General features: G+C 40.4%; 1 protein-coding gene across 2 annotated transcripts in view; it reads right to left on the reverse strand.

The window, feature by feature from the left end:
• PIGA (phosphatidylinositol glycan anchor biosynthesis class A) overlaps positions 1–24,665 on the reverse strand; it is a 79,372-nt gene that overhangs the window by 29,732 nt on the left and 24,975 nt on the right. For both annotated transcript variants that reach the window (XM_070767126.1, XM_070767127.1), the window contains exons 4-5: positions 6,568–6,700; positions 1,562–1,768 (exon numbers count right to left, since the gene is read on the reverse strand). In XM_070767126.1, the coding sequence (XP_070623227.1) occupies positions 1,562–1,768; positions 6,568–6,700 (340 nt within the window). The remainder of the gene's footprint in view (positions 1–1,561; positions 1,769–6,567; positions 6,701–24,665) is intronic.

Consider the following 24,665-nt stretch of genomic DNA (forward strand, 5'->3'; position numbering starts at 1 on the left):
AGGAGAAAAGGTATACAGAGAATGAAACAGTTATATGAAAAGGACGGAAGAATTAATAGAAATGAAATAGAGAGGTGCCTTGGACAACAAAATTGGTTACAAATTAACGCAAAAGTATATATTTAAGTAAAAGGGAAAATAAAGAAATATTCATTAGACAAGAAACGAATTTAGAGAAGATATTAAGGGAAAAGAGTAAGAATATAAAAGCACAAACAAGTAATATATAGAGAGAATTATTACAAGCAGAGGAACAAGTAGTAAAAGGATTGACGAGATACTGGCAGGATGAATTAGAAATTGATGAATGGTATATGGAAAGAAAATATTAAAAGAATTAAAAATACAAGAATAAGAGAGATGAAAAGAAAAATATTACATAAATGAAATGGTATTATACACCAGTACAATTAGTACGCTTTCAAACAACAAGGAAAGGAAATTGTTGGCATGGCTGTAAGGAAAAAGGAGTATTTATGCATATGTTTTTGGAATGTAACAAAGTTCAAAAATTTTGGAAGCAAATTCAAATGGAAGTGAATAAAATTATGAAGGGTAATTGGAAAATAACCAAGGAAGCAGCATTATTGATAAAAATAGTGATGTAAAAGGATATGAAGAAATTAAAACTGCAGCGATAGAAAGTGCCCAGGCAACCATAGTGCTTGGGTGGAAAGACGATAATAAATGGACGATAAAAAATTGGTGCAGATACATGGTGGACCACATTCACTTTGAAACTATGGAAATCAGATTACATAATTATAATGAAGAGAAATTAGCAGCAACAATGAGGCGGCGGGAGAAGGTTAAAAATTATATATTAACAATATCGGCAAGTGATGCAAATGTAAAAAATAAAACTCAATCACTTTATAATGAATGAACAATGTAACCCAGAGAGGAAGCAAATGAAGGATAAAAAAATTGAATCTTCCCTGGTGAAGGGAATCTTTATTTTTTTTCTATAGTGATGGTACACTTTTATGTTTTATGCTTTTGTTTTGTTTTTTGTAAAACTTTTTAAAAAATCAATAAAAATTATATTAAAAAAAGCAAAGAATCAAAACGACTATGGTACAAATGGCAGAAATGGATTCAAAAGAAAAACTAAAAATGTAATAATACAAAGTATCAGTATATATAGAAAGAACACAAATACCTTGTAATATTAATGGAAATGAAGTAAAAGCATTATCTTTCTTTTCTTTTAATTTAATATTATGTTTTACTTATGATATTTATAATTGAATGTATACAATTTAACAAAATATATAAAGAAATGAATTACATATACAAAAGGTAATAGAGATGGATTAAGATCTGTAAAAACAGAATAAAACATGTGAGAAATATTTTTGAAAACAATAAAGAAAAAGATAAGTTCTTTGTCTATACTTATTCTGGCACAACAAATTTCCTATGAACAAGATTCTAGCTACCCACGTTAAATGCATAAAGAAAACAATATAATTAAATTTCTACAATGAGATAAACTATTAAAAAACATGAAAATGTTTTCAAATGAATGTAATGTTTCCAAACAAGAAAGTTCACCCACCTTTTCAGTTCTTTTTGCAACATTTCTCCAAGTGTAGAATGTTTTAACTTTGTCATGCATAATTTCTGGAGACAATAGTGATCCTGATTTCAGATGGCTAATAGCCTTTTCCAATCCACTGCAGAGAGATTTCACTGAAGGTTCACATAAAATTATAAAATCATCTGGAAGTACTTCAGGAATCCCACCAACTCTCGTACTGACCACCTGAAACAACAGATAAATTATTATGCTTTTGCTAGGCAATTTGTGTCTCAAAAATACAAACACTGTATAGATAATATATAATACTTTATATTTAATAAAAAAGAGGTTTTTCTTTTGTTTTTTTCTGAATAAAAGTTTTTTTTAATATATTCATAAAACCATTATCTCACTTCTGAAATATTTAACTATAGTCACCAATATTTTAATATTTTGTTTATATGAATCTTTATCCCAATAACTCTGTTTAGTATTCTTCACATTTCTTGTTCTTTTGACTGTATCATATTCATTCTTAATCTTCTTATCCATTCTTCCTTTGTAAAATACATATTACCTTTGGTCATTTAAAAGTCCAGTGCTTCGAAAAATGTTTACAATGGGGACCTGAATTAAAGTCTATGTAGATTGTCCTGCCACTCCAAAGTAGAAAAGAAGGCAATTAATTTACTGTTATCATTCTTTCAAATAGTACCAATTTGTGTATATGCACCAGGCTAGAAACTGGAAGTGAGTTCTAGACACGCCTTACATGTAAAGTCAGCTGGGAGACCTGGAGCCATTCTTAAAAAAAAAAAAATCTCATTCTTAAAAAACAGGCAATGGTAAACCATGTGCAAAAAAAAAAAAAAGACAAGAAAAGCGCAGGGACTAGTCCCGGCAGTTACCAGGAGTCAATCCTGATTAGAAGGCATGTGTGCGCACGCACATACACACACTCAAATGGGAAAGGATACAATTGTCATGTGTTCCCAATTCATTTTTTAAAATATAATTTTCATATTTTAATTGAAGTAGAAAAAATATAAAAAAGAATGGGAAGATGTGGCTTCCAATTTTCTTCAGACCAATTATAAATGCCTATTTTTCCTTCTGTATAAAATATTTGTATTGACAGCCATAGAGCTATTTTCAGGAACAACCTGGATTTGTAACATAATGATTTTTTAAAATCTACATTGACTTTGGCCAACCATAAATATGCACACAGTAAAATATCAGGTCATGTTTTTCTTACTTTTTTTATTTAGTCTTTAATTTTCAACAATATCCAAACAAAACAATGAACTGCAAAATACAATTTCAATTAGATAAACCCAATCCACTTCTTTTCTTTGCATTTCATAACATATTTAACTCGTAGCTTTTTCCCTGTCATGCAAATTTAGAGATAACTTTCAGGTCTTATTTAAATGATCTATCATTTGTCAAAATAGTGTCTGAAACAAAACTATCATTCCAGGTAGAACATTTATTTTTATCATAGAAATTCTTTCCTATCATGACAAATTTCTTTTGTCCCATATTAAAATGTCCTTTTAATTTCATTCCATATCTTACATACTTATTTTGTAATAACAAATTAATATTTGTGTTAGTGATACACAAATATTTTATTTTTTCTCAATCTTAAAACCAATTTTTCATAGTTTCTGTTTGATCCTTTATTTTTATAAGTATTTCTGTCTGCTAATTCTTAATCTTAAAACCTGCTAGCATACCAAATTAGTCTGAATTACAGGCTTCCCTCATTTTTTTTGTTTTGCCTTTCCTTAATACTTAAATCTCATTTAACTCTCCATAATTAGTCATAATTAGGTGCTGGAGAAGATTCCTGTGAGTTCCTTGGGCTGCAAGGGAATCAAACTGGTCAGTCCTAGATGAGATCAACCCTGACTACTCTTAAGAAGGTCAGCTCCTGAAGATGAAACTCAAATACTTTGACAACCTAATGAGAAGGAAGAACTAACTGGAGAAGAACTTAATGCTGGGAAAGATTGAAGACAAAAGAAGAGGGGGATGACAGAGAACGAGTTGGCTGGATAGAATCACTGAAGCAGTAGGCAAACTTAAGTGGACTCCAGAGGATGATAGAAAATAGGAAGGCTTAGAGGAACGTTGCCCATGAGGTCACAATGGATCGAACATGACTTCACAACTAACAACAAAATTAGTCATACAATCTGTCTCATATTCATCATTTTGTCAAATCCACTCACTGCCAACTGTTAAGTTAGCTCCTATAGCTTTAAAAGCTCTTTTGTCAAAAATTATTTCAAAACTACTGTTCCTTTTATCCATTTAAACTTTCTTACACATTCTTACAAGCTTTACTTTTATGTTACTTTTTTCACTTTTATCAGAAACTCAGCAAATGATTTTCTCTTATTTCTAACCCTAACATTTGGAAGATCTCTCTTTAACTTTGAATTGATTGCACCATTGATCATTCATTGGCAACCTTCAGTCTTGAAAGACTATGGTATTATGCTCTGGAAAGAGCTCCTAGAACAGCATCTAGTGTGGCTAAAAAGGCCAACCCAAGAGTGGCAATTCCTTCCACACTGAGCACATTTTGTCTACTGCTTGGCCCCCAGATTTCGCTGGTTCCGGACTGCCTTTGCCCAAGCCTGCCAAACAGTGTTTCCTTGAATGGAAAGGCCCATGCTGCGTTTTAGCCTCCAAGCTGAACAATCAGAAGTCAAGGTTTCTCAGCTGTTAATGTCCAATCCCAAGGCCTTTAAATCCCTCTTACAGATATCCCTATATCGCAGCTGTGGTCTCCCTCTGGAACACTTTCCCTGCACTAATTCACTATACAGGAGATCTTTCAGAATCCGCCCATCATCCATTCTCACAACATGCCCAATCCAGCGAAGACATACCTATTTCAGTAGTGTATAGATGCTAGAAATTCCAGCACGTTTCAAGACTGTGCTATTTGGAACTTTGTCATGCCAAGTGATGCCAAGGATACTTCAGAGACAGCACATACGGAAGGTATTCAACTTTCTCTCTTGCTGTGTGTAAAGAATCCAAGACTTGCTGCAGTACAAGAATGTGCTCAAGATACAGGCACCATTGATAGTGGTTAAAAAAATGAGGTCTTTGCAACTCTTATTTTCATTAAAGGCTGCACTGCTGTTGTGAGCATGGTTGAAATCCCTTGACTTCCAGCCACTCAGCCTCAAATTCTTGTAGTCTCCTCACGAGTAGCAGCTGTCTAGAGTGCAAGTGAGTAATCTCAGGGTCTCTCCTTGTGCAGAGAAAATTCCACTGGCTAGAATTCAATGTCTGGCCACCAATATCCTACACCTTCAGGATGTTTAGTTTATTATTAGATCTCACTATTACGTGTTACCATTTTAGAGGTATGTGCTATATAAAACACTATACATATTATTCTTCACCATTTTTTACTTAAGATATGCTTTTAAAATACAGTGGTACCTCTACTTAAGAACTTAATTCGTTCCGTGACCAGGTTCTTAAGTAGAAAAGTTTGTAATAGAAGCAATTTTTCCCATAGGAATCAATGTAAAAGCAAATAATGTGTGCAAACCCATTAGGAAAGAAATAAAAGCTCAAAATTTCGGTGGGAGGAGGAAGTAGTAAAGGAAGAGGAGGACAATTGCTGCTGAAGGAAGAAGGTGAGGTGAGGTGAATCAAAAAATCCAAAACTTTAAGGCCTAAAAAAAAAGAGGGACTCTGAGGCGGCAAGGAGCATGCGCCTCCCATACACCCGGAGCGAGGCTGCCTCCCATACACTGTGCCAGAGAGAGAAACCCAGGCAGGTGAGAGGGGGGAACCTCCCGCTCCTTTTACTGAAAGGCGGCTGCTGCTGCTGCTGCTACCTGCTTCCTCTTCCTTTCCATGCTGAAGGGCTCCCCTCTCCTGTTGCTTGCTCACTTGTAGCCGGTTCCTTTCCTTCACTGTGGTGACTCCTCGGTTTGGCTGAAGCCGAGTTGATCCGGCTGGGGCAAAGCACCCACTTTTGATTTTCCATGCCAAGACGCTCCAGGAGGCAACCTCCCACCGGGTGTATGGGAGGCAGCATGAGGAAGTCAGCACAGCGAAGTGGTTTATTCCTTCTCCAAGTGCCCAGAGAAAGGAAAACGGTTTGTTCGCTCTGGGCTGCCCAGAGCGAAGGGAGCATTTCTTTTCTCTCAGTGCTGGCAGAGGTTTATTCCCTCTCTAAGCGTCCAGAGAAAGGAAAATGCTTCGTTCGCTCTGCACTGCCAAAGCCTCCTTAAGTGCTCCTGAAAGGCTCCTTTGGCAGCCCAGAAAAGCCCAAGAGGGCCGGGATTAAAGAAGGAATGGCAGGAAACTGGCCGGGCCTTTGTGCCGCTCTCAAATTTCCTGGGAAATTTTTCTGGGCTCAGGTTCTTAAATAGAAAATGGTTCTTAAGAAGAGGCAAAAAAATCTTGAACACCCGGTTCTAATCTAGAAAAGTTCTTAAGTAGAGGCGTTCTTAAGTAGAGGTACCACTGTATGCTATTTTATTTCAAACTAGATAGAGGGCTACATTTATTTGTTTACCTATTTGAAGGCACTCTAATCAGCCAACACTGAGAAATATACTTTCATAATACATTATAAGGATTTAAAATAATACACATTAACTTTAAAACAAATTATGCATTATAATAATATAAATGATAACATGAATAAGGGAACATTCAACAGAGCAATTTTCTTCCTCAGGGGTAAAATGATAGAGAAATGCCATATTGAGGGGATTAGGAGCATGCTTCCTTGGCCCTTTAAAGATAGCTATTTCTAATCAAAAATACACTTAAAAAGCCTGCCATGGTTTGTATCAAGCGAACACATGTTACTGGGACAAAGTGACAAGGCTTTAAGAGACAATCAGCACTCTAAATTGTGCCCAGAAGCTAACTGGCAAATAATGCAGCTCTTAGCATAGAGGTGTTGTGTGCATTTTGTTCCCATCATTGTAGTTTTATTAAATTCTTAAGAAAATGGTCCATTTAATTTCTTTGAATAACAACAAGCTTACCTGTAAACCACAACTGGCAGCTTCCACAATTGCCATACAAAATGCTTCTGTGAGAGAGGTATTAAGAAAAATATGACCTTGAACCAAGACATTTCTAACTTCCTGGTGTTCTAAAGCTCCTAGAAGACGAACTCTATAAAGTTTTGGGAAACAGGTAAAGAAAATATTGACAGAAGTATTTTTATCAATGGAAAAAAACACAGTCCAAGATAAATACTTGCAACTAAACCTGAAACCAACAAAACTGGATTATGAATAAACTAGTAATGTTATTGGTTTCAATGAATTTTTCAAAGTCTTTAATTTTATAAGGAATATAGCTAAATCAATTTTCAATTTTCCCAACTCTTGCATTCAAAGAAGGCTAAAATGCTTAATATTGGTTCAGCTACAACTATTCAACAGCCAAGTACAGAATTAAATAGTGAATTCTAAGTTTATCTAAAGTTTATCTCATATGTCACTGCAGTTCTTAATATTTTACCAGTAACATTTGATTTAAACATAGAAACATAGATTTATTTCCTAAATAAAAATTAGAAAAAATAATCAAGAGAAACAGCCATCAAATTTTATCATTTAAAATAATTTCTATTGATGCTTTATGATTATTTCAAAACCAGATCCCTATCCATCTGCATTTTCACACTGGAAATAAGGGTAGTCCTTGACTTACAACAATTCATTTAGTGACCATTCAGTTACAACGGCACTGAAAAATGTGACATGATCGTTTTTCACAGTTACATCCAGTGGTAGGCTCCTGTCGATATGGCTAATTGCACGCAGCTCCATGGCTCTGGCACACGAGTGTGGGATTGAGTGCAATTTTGCTTCCTGCATCTGTGCGGATAGCAAAATCTCACACGGGGACGTACCAACATAGGTGCAAGAAGAAAAATTGCGCTCGATCCTGCACTCACGCGCCAGAGCCATGGAGCTGCGTGCAATTAGCCATGCCGGTAGGAGCCCCACCACTGGTTACAACCTGTGCAGCATCCCTATGATTATGTGATCAAAATTCAGATACTTGGCAAATGGTACATACTTACAATGCTGCATCCAAGGTCATGCAATCACTTTTTGTAACCTTCTGACAAGCAAAGTCAATAGGAGAGCAAGATTCATGTAACAATTGGGTTACTAACTTATCATTTATTTAACTATGGCAAGAAAGGTCATAAAATGGGGAAAAACAAATGTCTTACTTAACAATAGAGGTTTTGGCTCAGATTATGTATGTGTTGCAGACAGCTGAAGACGCTCCTACAAAGGGCTCCCAAATATGGGTTTGAAAAGTTGGAAAATAACCCCCTGTTGCAGATGGGCCGGTGCCGAGCCTCCCGGTTGAGGCTGCTGGAAGAGACACTCCCCCTTTCTCTTTAAAGCTCATGGCAGAGCGCTCAGCCTCCCCCCATCAGGCGAATGGAGGCAGTAGAATGGGAGCTCTTGCGCACACGTGTGACTTTCGGAGGAGGAAAAACCTTCACCAGTGGAAGGCTTCCCCGCACTTACCTTGCTGATCCCCGCCCCCAACTCCGACACCTGGCTCCCCTGCGCAGCCTTGGGAAAAACTGTAAGGGGTTTTATTGTGTGTTCGCGGCCGTGCGGCCGTGCACCTTAGAGGGAACACTGCTCTTGTCCTCCCTCTCTCCCAGGGGGGAGCACGGAGGAGGCATTTTGGGAACGTGATTAGGGTGAGGGAGGGGAAAACAAGTAAACTAAGAGCAAAACAAAAGGGAAATGGATGAAATTTATTTATTATGAGTGTCTGTATTATAATGGTTTTAAATGTGAATGGTTTGGGATCAGATTTGAAACACCATAGAGTATTAAGGATGGCTAAGAAAAACAAGGTGGATATTATGGTTTTGAAACGCATAAAAGACATGGAGGAAGGGACAAACTGGTCAATGATAAAAATTGGAAATGGATAAATGAATTTCGTGGTACCAAAAATAGTAGAGGTACTGCAATTCTTATTCACCAGAGGGTCTCATTTGAGGAGGTGAGAGTTCAGAAAGATAGAGAAGGGAGGTGGTTGTTTATTTATAATAAATACAAAGAGAAAGTTGGATAATTTTATGGAGGGCTCAACATTTTTGACAGGAGATTTTAACATGCAATTAATGAATGGGATTGGAAGTAGTAGGATGTTACATTTAAACAGACTTAGTATGGTGGAGCTTCATGCAGACCTATCAAATAGAAGCACTTACTATTCAGCAAGACATCATACATTTAGCTGCATCGATTATGTATTAATGAATAGGGCGGGCAATGTACAAGTTAAAAAATTAGACATTAAAAGTATTTGGCTGTCAGATCATGCCCCACTATTGGCAGAACTGGAAATGGGTCAAGTATGCAATAAAAGCATTTGGAGATATAATTTATTTATTTATTTATTTATTACTTAGATTTGTATGCCGCCCCTCTCCGAAGACTCGGGGCGGCTCACAACATGTAAAAAACAAATCATAAGCAATCAGACAATTTAAAATATTTAAATATTTAAAAAACCCCATATGCTAACAGTCACACACACAGACATACCATGCATAAATTAAACGTGCCCAGGGGAGATGTTTCAGTTCCCCCATGCCTGACGGCAAAGGTGGGTTTTAAGGAGTTTACGGAAGGCAGGAAGAGTAGGGGCAGTTCTAATCTCCGGGGGGAGTTGGTTCCAGAGAGTCGGTGCCGCCACAGAGAAGGCTCTTCCCCTGGGGCCCGCCAACCGACATTGTTTAGTTGACGGGACCCGGAGAAGGCCCACTCTGTGGGACCTAATCGGTCGCTGGGATTCGTGCGGCAGGAGACGGTCTCGGAGATATTCTGGTCCGATGCCATGAAGGGCTTTAAAGGTCATAACCAACACTTTGAATTGTGACCGGAAATTGATCGGCAACCAATGCAGACTGCGGAGTGATGGTGAAACATGGGCATACCTGGGTAGGCCCATGACTGCTCTCGCAGCTGCATTTTGCACGATCTGAAGTTTCCGAACACTTTTCAAAGGTAGCCCCATGTAGAGAGCATTACAGTAGTCGAACCTCGAGGTGATGAGGGCATGAGTGACTGTGAGCAATGAGTCCCGGTCCAGATAGGGCCGCAACTGGTGCACCAGGCGAACCTGGGCAAACGCCCCCCTCGCCACAGCTGAGAGATGTTGTTCTAATGTGAGCTGTGGATCGAGGAGGACGCCCAAGTTGCGGACCCTCTCTGAGGGGGTCAATAATTCCCCCCCCAGGGTGATGGACGGACAGATGGGATTGTCCTTGGGAGGCAGAACCCACAGCCACTCCGTCTTATCCGGGTTGAGCTTGAGTCTGTTGACACCCATCCAGGCCCCAACAGCCTCCAGGCACCGGCACATCACTTCCACCGCTTCGTTGACTGGGCATGGGGTGGAGATGTAAAGCTGGGTATCATCCGCATATTGATGATACCTCACCCCATGTCCTTGGATGATCTCGCCCAGCGGTTTCATGTAGATGTTGAATAGCAGGGGGGAGAGGACCGACCCCTGAGGCACCCCACAAGGGAGAAACCTAGGAGTCGACCTCTGGCCCCCCACTAACACCGACTGCGACCGGCCAGAGAGGTAGGAGGAGAACCACTGAAGGACAGTGCCTCCCACTCCCAACCCCTCCAGCCGGTGCAGAAGGATACCATGGTCGATGGTATCGAAAGCCGCTGAGAGGTCAAGGAGCACCAGGACAGAGGATAAACCCCTGTCCCGGGCCCGCCAGAGATCATCCATCAACGCGACCAAAGCGGTTTCCGTGCTGTAACCGGCCCTGAAACCCGACTGCCGGGGACCTAGATAATCGGCTTCTTCCAAGGACCGCTGGAGCTGGAGTGCCACCACCTTCTCGACAACCTTCCCCATAAAGGGAAGGTTGGAGACTGGACGATAGTTGTTAATGCGGTGGTAACTTCTAATGAACAAGAAAAATTGCAGATAGAGTTAAGTGAATATTTTAGAATTAATGATGTAAGCGATATGTAACAATCAATTGTTTGGGATGCATGCAAGGCTTATATGAGGGGACAATGTATATGTATGGAAGTAGACATACGAAAGAGGTGGGGTAGAGAAAGGGAAAGTAAGATAAGGGAAATAGATTTGATACAAGAGCAATTGAGAATAACTAGGGAATGGAATATCCTACTTAAATTGAAAAGAAAACCATTGAAATTGTTTGTTGAGATCATATGGAATAAAATGAGAATGACAATGAGACAAAAAAATAATATATTAGAGGACAAAACCAATGCAACAAATGGCAAAATATTTGAAAAAGAGGAAAGAAAAATCATGCATATTAGCATTAAAAGACCCTAGTGGAGTGGTTAGATATGGTAAACGGGAGCTGAAGAAGATAATTAGAAAATATTATGAGGATATGTATAAAGAAGAACAGGTAAATGTAGGAGCTCTTAATGTTGGGAAAATAGTAAGCGAAGAAGATAAACAAATACTGAATGCAGAAATTATACAGGATGAAATTGCTAGTGTAATTAAATGGTTAAAACAAGCCAAAGCCCTAGCCCCAGATGGGTTTACAGGAGAATTTTATAAAAATTGTTGCTGCATTTGGGGAAATTGTTTAAAGATATATTGCAAACTCATAATATTCTGCAGACATGGAAGATTGTTACCATCCTGAAGACTGATCAAGATTTAAGAGATCTGAGGGGATGGGCGGGGTCAATGGCAGTGCCGACATGAAGCTGCCCTTGCTCCAATGAGGGTAGCTCTGAATCCCCACCGTGATGCAGGGAGGTGATGCAGGGGACGCTGCCGGCGGTCTGATTGGGGGGTTGGCAACCCCCCATTGGACAAACCGGCTCGTCTCGCAGTGGTGGCGGTGGTGCAAAGTCGGCCAGACAGCAATGTCTGTGCTGACAATAGTCACAGGAACGCAACGCAACACAGGAGATAAAAGAAGACTGGTAACATCTGGGAAGAGAAAAAAAGCTTGAGCATAGGTGAAGTGAAGAAGTACCTGGCGGTGTGCTGGTGGGAATGGAGTGCTAAAGACTTTAAAAAAGATTTTTGGAGAATTGTTTATAAAAAGGAAAAAGAAAAGCCGGAAATGGGAACGTAGCGGCTGCTTAATAATGGAGGCGTGCAGCGAAAGCTACGACTCAGCAAATTGCCCAATATTTTCTCTTCTGTTTGGAAGGGCTTTAAAGGCTGTATAAAATTTGGAACTTGGCTTTGATTTGATTTGGATGATATTTGGATTTCTTTTTGGTTCCTTTTCTCGTCAGAATTACCGTATATACTCGAGTATAAGCCGAGTTTTTCAGCCCCAAAAATGGGCTGAAAAACCCGACCTCGGCTTATACTCGGGTCACCACAAGAGGGTGCCGGGACACCACAAGAGGGCGCACCGCGGGAGCCCGGGAGACAGCTGCCTTCCCTTCCCCAGGTCCAGCAAAGTTGCCAGCCAACTGCTCCGACGGCGTGCGAGAGAGGAACAGACGATGCGAAGCTGGTGAGGTCGGGGGGGTGACTCATGAAGCAGGAATCCCCCCCCCGACTTCCCATCGTCTTTTCCCCTCTCGCACGCCATCGGAGCAGTTGGCTGGCAACTTTGCTGGACCCGGGGAAGGCAGCTGCCCTACCCTTCCCACAGCCGCGTCACTCGGAGCCCCCTTTTACTTCCCTCTTGGAGCTCCTGTCGGCATCTTGCAGCTGCCTTCCCTTCCCCGGGTCCAGCAAAGTTGCCAGCCAACTGCTCCGACGGCGTGCAAGAGAGGAACAGACGACGCGAAGCTGGTGAGGTCGGGGGGGGGGGGGGGACTCATGAAGCAGGAATCCCCCCCCCCGACTTCCCATCGTCTTTTCCCCTCTCGCACGCCATCGGAGCAGTTGGCTGGCAACTTTGCTGGACCCGGGGAAGGGAAGGCAGCTGCAAGACGACGACAGGAGCAAGAGGGAAGTAAAAGGGCGCTCCGGCTTCCCCTCGCCTTTTTCCCCTCGCACGCCATTGGGGCAGTCGCGGGGAAGAAGAGAGAGAGGGTGCCTGCGTGCACCCTTTCTCTCTCCCCCCCTCCACCTCACCGGCTGGTGCCTTTGCTTGAGCCTGCGAGGAGGCAGTGGGAGGGGTGGGGCAGTTGCCACCTCTCCCCAGCTCAAGCAAAGGCGCCTCCAAAGGCAGCGCACACAGTGAGAGAGAATGAGTGCGAGCCTGAATGAGAAGTGGCTGGCTACCTTCTTGTGTCCCCTTTTGGTTGTGTTTAAAACCCAGAGCTTGAAGTTCTCCCTGAGTTGGGAGGAGAGGAAAATGTACCATTTGGCAGCTGATTGATTCGCACTTGCACGGGCTGGGTGAAGAGAACGCCTACACAGCCTTAGGCGGCTGGGAAAGTGAGGGGGAGCCAAGGGAACAAAAAAAGGGGCGAGGATCAGCTTTGGAGGGTGTGTGTGTGTGTGTGTGTGAGCGCCTGTCCACCCTGCAAAGAATGCCAGCTACTTCTTTGAAACCGGGAGGGTTTTTTTTCTCCTCGCTCACTCTGTGTGTGTATTTGTCAACAAATAAACCCTATCTGAGTCGGCAGGAAGCCAGAGGAAGCCCTAGAGCGGCGTGGGGGGTGGGCTTGTGAATGAAAGGGAAGCCAAGGCAACAAAGAAAAAGGGGAAGGATGAATTTTGGAGGGCGAGTGTGTGTGTGTTTGTGTGCGTGCCCGCCCCCTCCCCCCCTGACAAATGCCAGTTACCTCTTTGAAGGAGGTGTAGCCAAAGTGCCTCCTTTCCCCCGGCTGAAACCAGCAGGTTTTGTTTTTTTTTACTCCTCACTCCCTTAATGTGTGTATTTGTCAACAGGTTTTAACTATTCCTTGCCCTCTCTGAGTTGCCCTTAGTTGGATTAAGAAGACCTCCTGCTGTCCGATTCTCCTCCCCCTCTTTTGAAAAGATTTAAACTGTTTAAAAATGGTATCTTGTGGTAGTTGCTGTCCTTGCTTGGATAGGATTTAATAATGTGTAATGAGGCAAGAGCTAGGCAGGAATTTCTTAAGTGTGTTTGTGGATCTTTCAAAGTTGCCTTTTATAAAGTGGGTTTGAGAGCATATCTATCTATCTATCTATCTATCTATCTATCTATCTATCTATCTATCTATCTATCTTTCTATGTATCTCTCTATCTTTGTATGTATCTATGTATCTATGTATCTATCTATCTATCATTCTCTCTATCTATCTCTCTATCATTCTATTTATCTATCATTCTATCTATCGATCTATCTATCTATCTATCTATCTATCATTCTATCTATCTATCATTCTATCTATCTATCTATCTATCTATCATTCTATCTATCTATCTATCTATCTATCTATCTATCTATCTATCTATCTATTATTCTATCTATCTATCTATCTATCTATCTATCTATCTATCTATCTATCTATCTATCTATCTATCTATCTGGTTTTCTATGCTGATAACCTCACAGCAGCTAATGCTGAAGCTGTTTGGACATACTGTACAGATTTATTTATTTATTTATTTAATTGGATTTGTATGCCGCCCCTCTCCAAGGACTCAGGGCGGCTCACAGCATATATAAAAACAGAACAATAATGTAAATCCAATTAATGATGAGAAGGAATCCAGTTTTGAAGGATTTTAACTCTTAGGTTTTAGCTTTGTTGCTGATCGAGCTACTTTTTTTACTTTTTAATTTATTGTTAATATTGTTAATTTGTTTACCCTCTTTTAAATTTACAGAGCTAGTTTACTGGTTTTCTTTAAAATAAATATTCTAAAACATGTCTCAATTAATGTAATTTTATTGTTTTCCATTTTTATAAGTTACCAGTAGCCACTGCATTTTCTAACCTCGGCTTATACTCGGGTCAATAGGTTTTCCCAGTTTTTGTGGCAAAAATTGGTGCCTCGGCTTATACTCGGGTCGGCTTATACTCGAGTATATACGGTATTTCCCTCCGCATTTAAGGAAGTGATGTATTGGTGTGAATTTGGTCTGCCGTCTTTTTGTTTTGAGGAGCTATTGCACTGTGATTCAATATTTGCATTTCTATAGGTAAAAGAAGCTAATAGAGGATTAACAAATGGTTGTTTATTGGTTGTGTATCTTACAAGGATGGACTCTCTTTGTAATTCTCTTAACTTCATGAGGAGAGGATTACATTGGCATCTAAGTTTGTATACATTGGATTCTATCTGGTAGAGACACTTTTGAACTCACATCTGAAGCTACAGTGGGAGTGGAAACATGAACGATAACAGCAACAGCAATCATGGAGTAAGGAATTTTGCAGAGACATGGTTACATAACTTGGTTATAAAACTTGGCAAGAAACTCAACTTTTATAAAAACTGCTTTTTTTATACTTATATCGGAGCTACTAATGGATTTATATTTGGAGAAAGATTTATGGACTTGAAATATGTTTGACAATAACAACGGCACCTTTAAGGAAAAAACATATTTCTAAAAATTTTGAATAATGCGAAGATGGCAACTACCTTAACTAAAATTAGATTTTAAGGAAATTTTAAGGTTAGAGGCATTGTATTTTGATTGGGAGATAGAAGGGAGAATTTACTAACGGGAACAAAGATAATTATGTTCTGAATAATATATTATTAAGATATTTTTGCTTGAATCTATACAACTATCTTTTGGGTAAAACTTAAAACATAAATATTTGAAATTTGGAAGCAAGGGAATGATATAAATGGAGGTGGGATATATTTTTTCTTGGAGAAAAATTAATATTAAGGTGTAAAACAATCATATTGTTTTAAATATTCGGAGAAGGTGGGTGGAGTAGAGCTACCAATGGAAAAATGTAAGGGAAATATACTGGAATTCAGGGCACTGTCATCAGGTTTTTGTTATGTATAATCAATTTGGAACATGAAAGGATTATGGAATTAATAATGGATTTGATAATGGATTTAATAATGGAATTAATTGAGATGACTTAGTAATGAACTGAATTATTATAGATAATATTTGGAGATTGAATTAAGATATTTAGTTTACTGATTTATTTTTAAGAAATTTGGAAATAGAAGATTATGTTGGTAATATTGGGACATTGAATTAAGATATTTAATTTACTGATTTAAACTATAAGAAACCTGGAAACAGAAGATCATGGTTGATTTCTTTTTCTTTTTAAAGGAAAAGAAATCTTGCCAGAATTATAGATTTCATTACAGAATGATAGATTTTACAGATCACAATTTAGAAAGAAAGTTGGATTGAGAAAGGGGAACTTTCTTTTAATCTATTTGGATCAATACAATTAGAGTAGGGCACGAGGATTGCACTGGGTAAGCAGTGACAAAATTAGCGTAGGGCATGAGGATTCAGCTGGGTATGCAGCATTATATTGAGAAATTGATTCTCGTGGGTTATTGGAGGGTTTTTTTTCCTCTTCTCCTCTTTTCTTATTTGTTTCTATATAAAGAAAGAGAAATTATTTTAACGGTAAATACTGAAAATAGAATTTATGGAATTATAGAAAATACAGATCATAAATTTTGAAAGGTGTTTTAATTTATGGAAGGCTATAATTTTAAATTAGACTAAGGAAGGGAAACTTCTTCTTTTATCTATTGGGATCAATACTCTTAGATTAGGGCATGATTCCGCTGGGTATGCAGCGATAAAATTAGAGTAGGGCATGAAGATTCCGCTTGGTATGCAGCGATATACTTAGATTGATTCCAATGGGTCAACAGGGGATTCTTTTTTTTTTCTTCCCTCCTTTTTTTTTTTTTGTTAAGGAATAGGGCAGGAGGTTCTCAGGATAGGAACGTGATTGTTTCACAGGATATAGACATTAGGAAGGTTTGAATCAATGGGGTTCTTTTTCTTTCTTAATTAGAATTATTGTTTCATGATTTAGATTGGGATGGAGGAGTTTAGTGGTTTATAGATGAACTTTAAGGTTTGGCAATTTTTGATGGTGTTATAATGAGCTATTTTGGGAAGTTGGTGAGAGTAGGAGGAAAGATTCTTTTTCTCATTCTTCCCTCTTCTCTTTTTTGGTTTGATTTATCTCTTTTTTTTTCTATTTTTAGTACTACTTTTCTTATTCTCTTTTTTTTCTTTTTACATATATTTCCCTTTTTATTTTAACTCATTTGTCTTTCCTCTTTACTTTTTAAATTCTATTTTTTTATTTTTATGCATTTTTTATGATTCCTATAAAGGAATTATGATTAATTAGATTTTACAATATGGCTAATTTGGAGAATTATTGAGATTTTAATTGGTCTTTCCCCCCTTGATTTGTATATTGGAAGGTGTTGGTGTTTTTTATCTTTATTTTTTTTAACATTCCTTTAATTTTTTTAAATTTCTTTTTAATGGGCATTTACTAATAAAATATATATATATGAAAATTGAAATGGAAGAGATGTGGAGAAATTTGAACTACTAGAGATTTAAGAGATCTGGGATCCCATCATCCTATCAGTTTGGCAAACCAAGTTTTTAAAATATTTATGAAGATACTAGCAAACAGACTTGAAAATATTTCACTGGGGGGCGACACCATGAACCGAGATGACACGTTGGCTTTTCCAGGGGGTCTGGGATAGCCAGCCAAACCGTGGCTTTTTGGAGACCCTTTAAGGGGTCATTTTCGACCTGGGGGGATCGGATTCGAAAGTGGGTCATCTGGTGAGTCGCAGGATATCGCAATATCCTGCAGGCAAACCAGTCCCTTGACCATTTGCCAGTTGGAGGTGTTGAAACACCAGAAATCCCAGAGGCAGTGTGGTGGCAGGGGGGCTGTAAAAACTAAAGTGATGCCATCTAGTAAGAGTTTGTTTTGTTTTGAACTTAAAACCTACGTTGGGGAAATGTGGATACAATAGAAGTTTCTTTAATTTGGATTTTTAAGACTGTTTTGTCAAAGGGAGAGGCACAGAGAAACCAGAACTTTTCAAGCAGCGGGAACAGCATTGTGTATTGAAAGTATCTCTCCTGCAAGTTCTAATTGAAGTGCAGGACTGATTCTTTATAGTGGATTTTTTTTTTGGTGGATTTTGAGATAGAGTGCTGAGCAATGTTTTAAAATTATATTATTTTGGATTGTGAAGAAGAATCTGAAGAATATTGAATATTGAAGTATATTTATGGTTGAAGTGTAAGCCATTCTCTCATTTCTTTTTCTCCTTTAAAGATCTTTGGGGAAACCTGCCTTTTGGTCTATTGTAGTTTTCTTTTAAGCTATTGCCATCTAGTGGACTGCGGAAACATTTTTCCTGCTCTTTTCTTTTTTTGAAGAAGCATGGCTTCTGAGAATGTTCCTATTCTACTTGACCTTGGGAACCTGGTACAGTGAAACCTCATCTTACGAACTTAATTCATTCCGTGACAAGGTTCATAAGAAGAAAAGTTCATAAGATGAAACAATGTTTCCCATAGCAATCAATGTAAAAGCAAATAATGCGTGCAAACCCATCAGGAAAATCCAAACTTTAAGGCTTAAAAAAAAAGCGATGGGTGGACAAAATGAAGGCTAACGGAGTGGAGATCGACAGCGAGGAGAAGAGAGGAATGGAGGTCCTAACGAAGGCTAACACCGCTGCAAATTGTTCCCAAAATCACCCCTCCAGATGCTTCCTATGGCCCCCAAATCTCTCCCAAAATCACCCCTTCAGACGCTTCCTATGCCGCCCCAAATCGCCTCCAAAATTACCCCTTCAAACACTTCCTATGCCACCCCAAATCGAAGTCCCAATGAAGGCAAATGGAGTGAAGAAAGGCAGCAAGGAGAAACAAGGCAAACACTTACTATGCTACCGAAATCGAGGTTCTAATGAAGGCAAATAGAGTGAAGAAAGGCAGCAAGGAGAAACAAGGCATTTTGAAAGGAGAGGTGATTTTGTAACATTTGGAAGTGATTTGGGACAGTGTAGGAAGCTTTTGAAGAGGTTAATTTCAGATTGGTTTGGGGTGGCGTAGTAAGCTTTTGGAGAGGTGATTTGGGGCGGCGTAGGAAGCTTTTGAAGAGGTAATTTTGGGAGCGATTTGGGGCGGTGTAGAAAGCTTTTGGAGGTGATTTTGGGAGCGATTTGGAGTGGTGTAGGAAGCTTTTGGAGGGGTGATTTTGGCAGCGAGATGGGGCGGCGTAGGAAGCTTTTGGAAGGGTGATTTTGAGAGCAATTTGGGGTGGCGCAGGAAGCTTTTGGAGAACTGATTTTGGGAGCAATTTGGGGCAGCGTAGGAAGCTTTTGGAGGGGTGATTTTGGGAGTGATTTGGGGTGACATATGAAGCTGTTGGAGAGCTGATTTGGGGCGTGATTTGGGGCGGCGTAGTAAGCTTTTGGAGGGATGATTTTGGGAGTGATTTGAGGTGGAGAAGGAAGCTTTTGGAGGGGTGATTTTGGCAGCTAAATCGGGCAAAGGAAGCGGCAGGCTAGGGGGAATTTTGGCAGCAGGATGAGAAAGCTGCAGGGAGCATAGGAAGCGGAGGGCTAGAGGGGAAAGTGGCAGGGAAATGGGGCAGCTCCGGTGTTCCCTTCCTTGGGACTGCATGTGCAAGCAAAAGAAGGTGGGGAATCCCAGCAGGGACGGCAAGCAAATGGGAAATCCTGGCTGTGGCAGTCACAAGGCAGGGGAATCCCTGCCACAGTAAGAGAGCGCACGCGCAGTAAGAGAGCCCACGCACTTGGGCTCAGCTTTGTAAGGTAAAAATGGTTCTTAAGAAGAGGCAAACAAATCTTAAACACCGTGTTCGTATCTCGAAAAGTTCATATGTAAGACGAGATATCACTGTACTTTTAAAAACAATGCCAGATGCAACACTATCAGCCAGACTTGTTATTGCTGCAAATTGAAGTTCTCTTTTTTCCCTTGGGAAAGTATATCTGTACAGAATTCTTTTGAGCTTGAGTTTTAAGAACAATAAAATCAACAAGAGACACTCTCGGAGAAGGGGCAGGGGTCAAATGGCTGTGGCAGCACAGAGGTCCCGCTTTCCCTTGGGGGCCCCCAAATCCCCACCGTCCAGGGGTTCTGGTTCTTTTGAACCAGCCCCGATCCTCCTTGAAGGGGAGGTGACAAAGGGGATGCTTACCAGGGGTCTGGTTTGGGGTCGACATACCCCACCAGATGTACTGGCCTAGTCTCATACCAGTGGTGGTGCGAAACCGGACAGGTAGTCATGTCTGAGTCAGCACCAGCCGCGGAGACAATGCAACGCAGGGACTGGAGCTGAGCGGTAACACCTGGAAAGAGTACTTTTTAAGCGATGGTGAGGTGAATGAAAAATAAAGTGGTGTGCTGGTGAGTGATTTTGGCCGAAAAAGGATTGGAAATGGGGTTTTTAAATTTATTTTTCTTGGAGCTAACTGCCGGAAATGGGAGAGGAAGCAGCTATTTTGCAGTGTGGTGAATAGCGGAGGCTTTGATTTTTGCATATTTTGCATATATTTTTGCATATTGCCCAAGTTTGGACTATTTAAAAGAAAGCAGATTCAAAGATCCTGAATTTGGACTATTTAAGCATTATATCTTTTTTTTTCTTTTTTTCCTCCTTTAAGAAGTTGGTTTTTTATTGTGCAACGAAGAAAATCAAATATGGAATTAAATATGGAACTAAAAATGCTAAAACCACGGACAGATGAGAGCTTCCCACGGAGAGATGAGAGTTTGCCATCTACTGGCTAGAGGAGTCATTACAAGGAGAATTTTATTTCATGTGCTCAGCAGATGCTGGCATTGGTTGTGGATTTTATCTGTCCTGGTCATGAGATTGGAATGTGTTTAGTACCTGTTTATTTTTGAGAACAGAAGAAGCTAACAATTTCTGTTTACAACAAGAACTTTCGTAAGAAGTAGTATTTGAACTAGCTGATACAGATATGGTCACAGAGTTGGTAAAAAATATTAGAACAATTTAAATATGAGAAGAAGAATTTGAGGACAATCATACAATGGATATTATTACCAGAAAGAGCCTTTGTAATTTGGAATAAATTTACAAATGAGAAAACATGGATGGCAGCAGAATTTTTGAAGAGGAAGAAGATCGAGATTATTATAAAATTATAAAATTATAAATTATAAATTAGGAGATTTAATTTTTGTAAAATGATGAGTGGGATTTATGGAAATTAAATGATGAATTTTAAAGTTATTTGGAATTTAATACAGGGAAATTATACTGATAAGAGGTTGAATATAGATTGGGGGATATGAATGAAATTTGGAAGGGGAATTAATGAGTAAGATACAAGAATATTGAGTTTTATATTTAAGATATGTTATGATATATTCTTGGGGTAAATAATGAAAAATGGAACAATAGAACAATGAAAACAAAACAATAAAAATTGAAAATGTTCATGATTAAAATTATTTCTGATATTAATGGGAGAGAGATGAGGGGAAAAGGGCTGAGAAGAAATTTTATAGATATGAAGGTTTAATTATAAGATAAGCAAAGATTAGGAGAATTTTATATGCGGATGAATTATGTTTTATGGAAATATAGAACTAAGAAGATAGAAAATAATGACAATTATATTAGATTATTTTTAATTTTAAGGAAGTTATTAATGATAGTGGGAAATATTGATTATAGAAGCTATTGAATTACAGAATTTAAGTAAAATAGAGTATAATTTATACTCTATAACTTTTTATGAGTTTACTGGAATTTATAAATTAGATTGATATAAATAAAGAGGACATGCTGTCTACTGGGGTTGCAGTGATTTATATTATAATAGGGTATGAGATTTTTACTTGATTTATTATCACATAAAATAGAGCAGGTTTTACTGATGATTCCAATGGGTTTTCAGATAATTTTATAGATTAGGGCATGATGATTCCACTGGGTTTACAGTGATTTATTAGAACAGGGCACTATGATTCCACTGGGTTTACGGTTACATAATAGAGTAGGGCAAGATGATTCCACTGGGTTTACAGTGATTTTTTAGAACAGGGCACGATGATTTCACTGGGTTTACAGTGACATATTAGACTAGGGCATGATGATTCCACTGGGCTTACAGTGATAAATGTGGTATGATGATTTAATTGATTTCAGAGTAAAAGAGATACGTGGAAGAAGAAGGAAAAGGGATTTTTGCTTTTTCTTCTTTTTCCCCCTTTTTATTTCCTTTCTTTTCTTTCTTCTTCTCTTCTTTTTCATTTTTTTTTTAAAAATTATTTACTTTCTAAAAGGAATTATTATTAATTGGGATAATTGAGACATTTATGATAAATTATTGGGATTTTCCTCCCCTTTTGAATTGATATATGTTAGATCCCTGTAACAGTTAGATAAAATATAAGACTTAGTCATTATCATTGGGAATTCTGGTTTCTTCCTTTTATTTTTTAAAGGGCGATTACAATAAAAGTAATGGCAAGAAATATATATGAAATTGATATTAAGGCTATATTGAGGAGATTGAAGTATAACGGCCTAAATTATCAGATGTAATAAGATAAGAAGCAGCTAAAAGAAACTGTATTAGTTAATAGCTTTTTAAATACATATAAGAAATTTGAATAATTATGTTTTTATCCAGATATCAAATGGTTTAGGTTTAGGTTAGGTTTAGGTTTATTGGATTTATATGCCGCCCCTCTCCGCAAACTCGGGGCGGCTCACAACAATAATAAAAAACAGTACAGTACATAATACCAAATCCAATGCCCACCCATCTAGTTACAATTTAAATTAATAATCTCATAAAAACAGTATATATAAAAAACAGGCACACAGTCAATCAATCAACAAAACAACATGGGCAAGGGGGAGGTGTTTTAGTTCCCCCATGCCTGACGGCAAAGGTGGGTCTTAAGGAGTTTACGAAAGGCAGGGAGGGTGGGGGCAATCCTAATCTCAGGGGGGAGCTGGTTCCAGAGGGTCGGGGCCCCCATAGAGAAGGCTCTTCCCCTGGGTCCCACCAGACGACATTGTTTAGTCGACGGGACCCGGAGAAGGCCAACTCTGTGGGACCTAACCGGTCGCTGGGATTCGTGCGGCAGGAGGCGGTCCCGAAGATATTCTGGTCCGGTGCCATGAAGGGCTTTATAGGTCATAACCAACACTTTGAATTGTGACTGGAAACTGATCGGCAGCCAATGCAGACTGCGGAGTGTTGGAGTGATATGGGCATACTTGGAGAAGCCCATAATTGCTCTCGCAGCTGCATTCTGCACGATCTGAAGTTTCCGAACACTTTTCAAAGGTAGCCCCATGTAGAGAGTGTTACAGTAGTCGAGCCTCGAGGTGATGAGGGCATGAGTGACTGTGAGCAATGACTCCCGGTCCAAATAGGGCCGCAACTGGCGCACCAGGCGAACCTGGGCAAACGCCCCCCTCGCCACAGCTGAAAGGTGTTTTTCTAATGTGAGCTGTGGATCGAGGAGGACGCCCAAGTTGCGGACCCTCTCTGAGGGGGTCAATAATTCCCCCCCCCCCAGGGTAATGGACGGACAGATAGAATTGTCCTTGGGAGGCAAAACCCACAGCCACTCCGTCTTGTCTGGGTTGAGTTTGAGTTTGTTGACACCCATCCAGGCCCCAACAGCCTCCAGGCACCGGCACATCACTTCCACTGCTTCGTTGACTGGACATGGGGTGGAGATGTACAACTGGGTATCATCGGCATATTGATGATACCTCACCCCATGCCCTTGGATGATCTCACCCAGCGGTTTCATGTAGATATTAAATAGCAGGGGGGAGAGGACCGACCCCTGAGGCACCCCACAAGGGAGAAACCTCGGGGTCGACCTCTGACCCCCCACTAACACCGACTGCGACCGACCGGAGAGGTAGGAGGAGAACCACTGAGGAACAGTGCCTCCCACTCCCAACCCCTCCAGCCGGCGCAGAAGGATACCATGGTCGATGGTATCGAAAGCCGCTGAGAGGTCAAGGAGCACCAGGACAGAGGACAAGCCCCTGTCCCGGGCCCGCCAGAGATCATCCATCAACGCGACCAAAGCAGTTTTCGTGCTGTAGCCGGGCCTGAATCCAGACTGCTGAGGACCTAGATAATCGGCTTCATCCAAGGACCGTTGGAGTTGAAGTGCCACCACCTTCTCGACAACCTTCCCCATGAAGGGAAGGTTGGAGACTGGACGGTAGTTATTAAGCACGGCTGGGTCTAGGGAAGGCTTCTTGAGGAGGGGGCGCACAACTGCCTCCTTATAAAGGGGCGGAAAGGACCCCCTCCCCAAGGAGGCGTTGACAATCTCCTGGACCCAGCTCCGTGTCACCCCTCGACTGGCCGAAACCAGCCAAGAGGGATACGGATCCAGTAAACAGGTGGCAGAACTCACAGCTCCAATGGCCTTGTCCACTTCATCAGGTGTCACCAAGTCAAACCCCTCCCAGACAGATGGACAAAGACGTTTAGCCCCAGTCACCTCGACTGACTCATTGTCAGTCGACTCTGTTTCACAATTGGAGTCGAGGTCCGCTCGGATCCGGGCGATTTTATCAGCGAAAAACGTGTTAAAATCCTCGGCACTACTCTGCAAGGGCTCCCCAACTCCCCTCTGATTAAGAAGGGAGCGGGACACCCTAAACAGAGCGGCCGGGCGGGATTCCGCTGATGCAATCAAGGCGGCATGATACGCGCATCTTGCCGCCTTGAGCGCCACTTTGTAAGTCTTAATATGAGCTCTTACAAGTGTTCGATCGGATTCGGACTTACTCTTCCTCCATCGCTTCTCCAGACGTCTCTTCTGGCGCTTCAACACCCGGAGCTCCTCGTTGAACCATGGAGCTCTACGGGGTCTAGTGCCGCGGAGAGGTCGCAACGGCGCAATCCGGTCAAGAGCCTCCCCTGCAGCCTTGTTCCAGGCCTCAGCAAGAGACTCTGCCGAACTGTGGACAAGTGTATCTGGAATAACCCCAAGCGCCATCTGGAAACCTTCTGGATCCATCAGGCGTCTGGGGCGGAACCTCCTAATTGGTTCCGCCTCCCTGCGGGGAAGGATTGGAGCCAGGAAGTTAAGCCGCAGTAGGAAATGATCTGACCACAACAAAGGCAACACTTCTAAACCCCTTAATCTCAGATCATTACTCAGTTGCTCAGAGAGGAATATCATATCGG

This window comes from Erythrolamprus reginae, chromosome Z (genome assembly GCF_031021105.1).
Source record: "Erythrolamprus reginae isolate rEryReg1 chromosome Z, rEryReg1.hap1, whole genome shotgun sequence".
NCBI classification, from domain to species: Eukaryota; Metazoa; Chordata; class Lepidosauria; order Squamata; family Dipsadidae; genus Erythrolamprus; species Erythrolamprus reginae.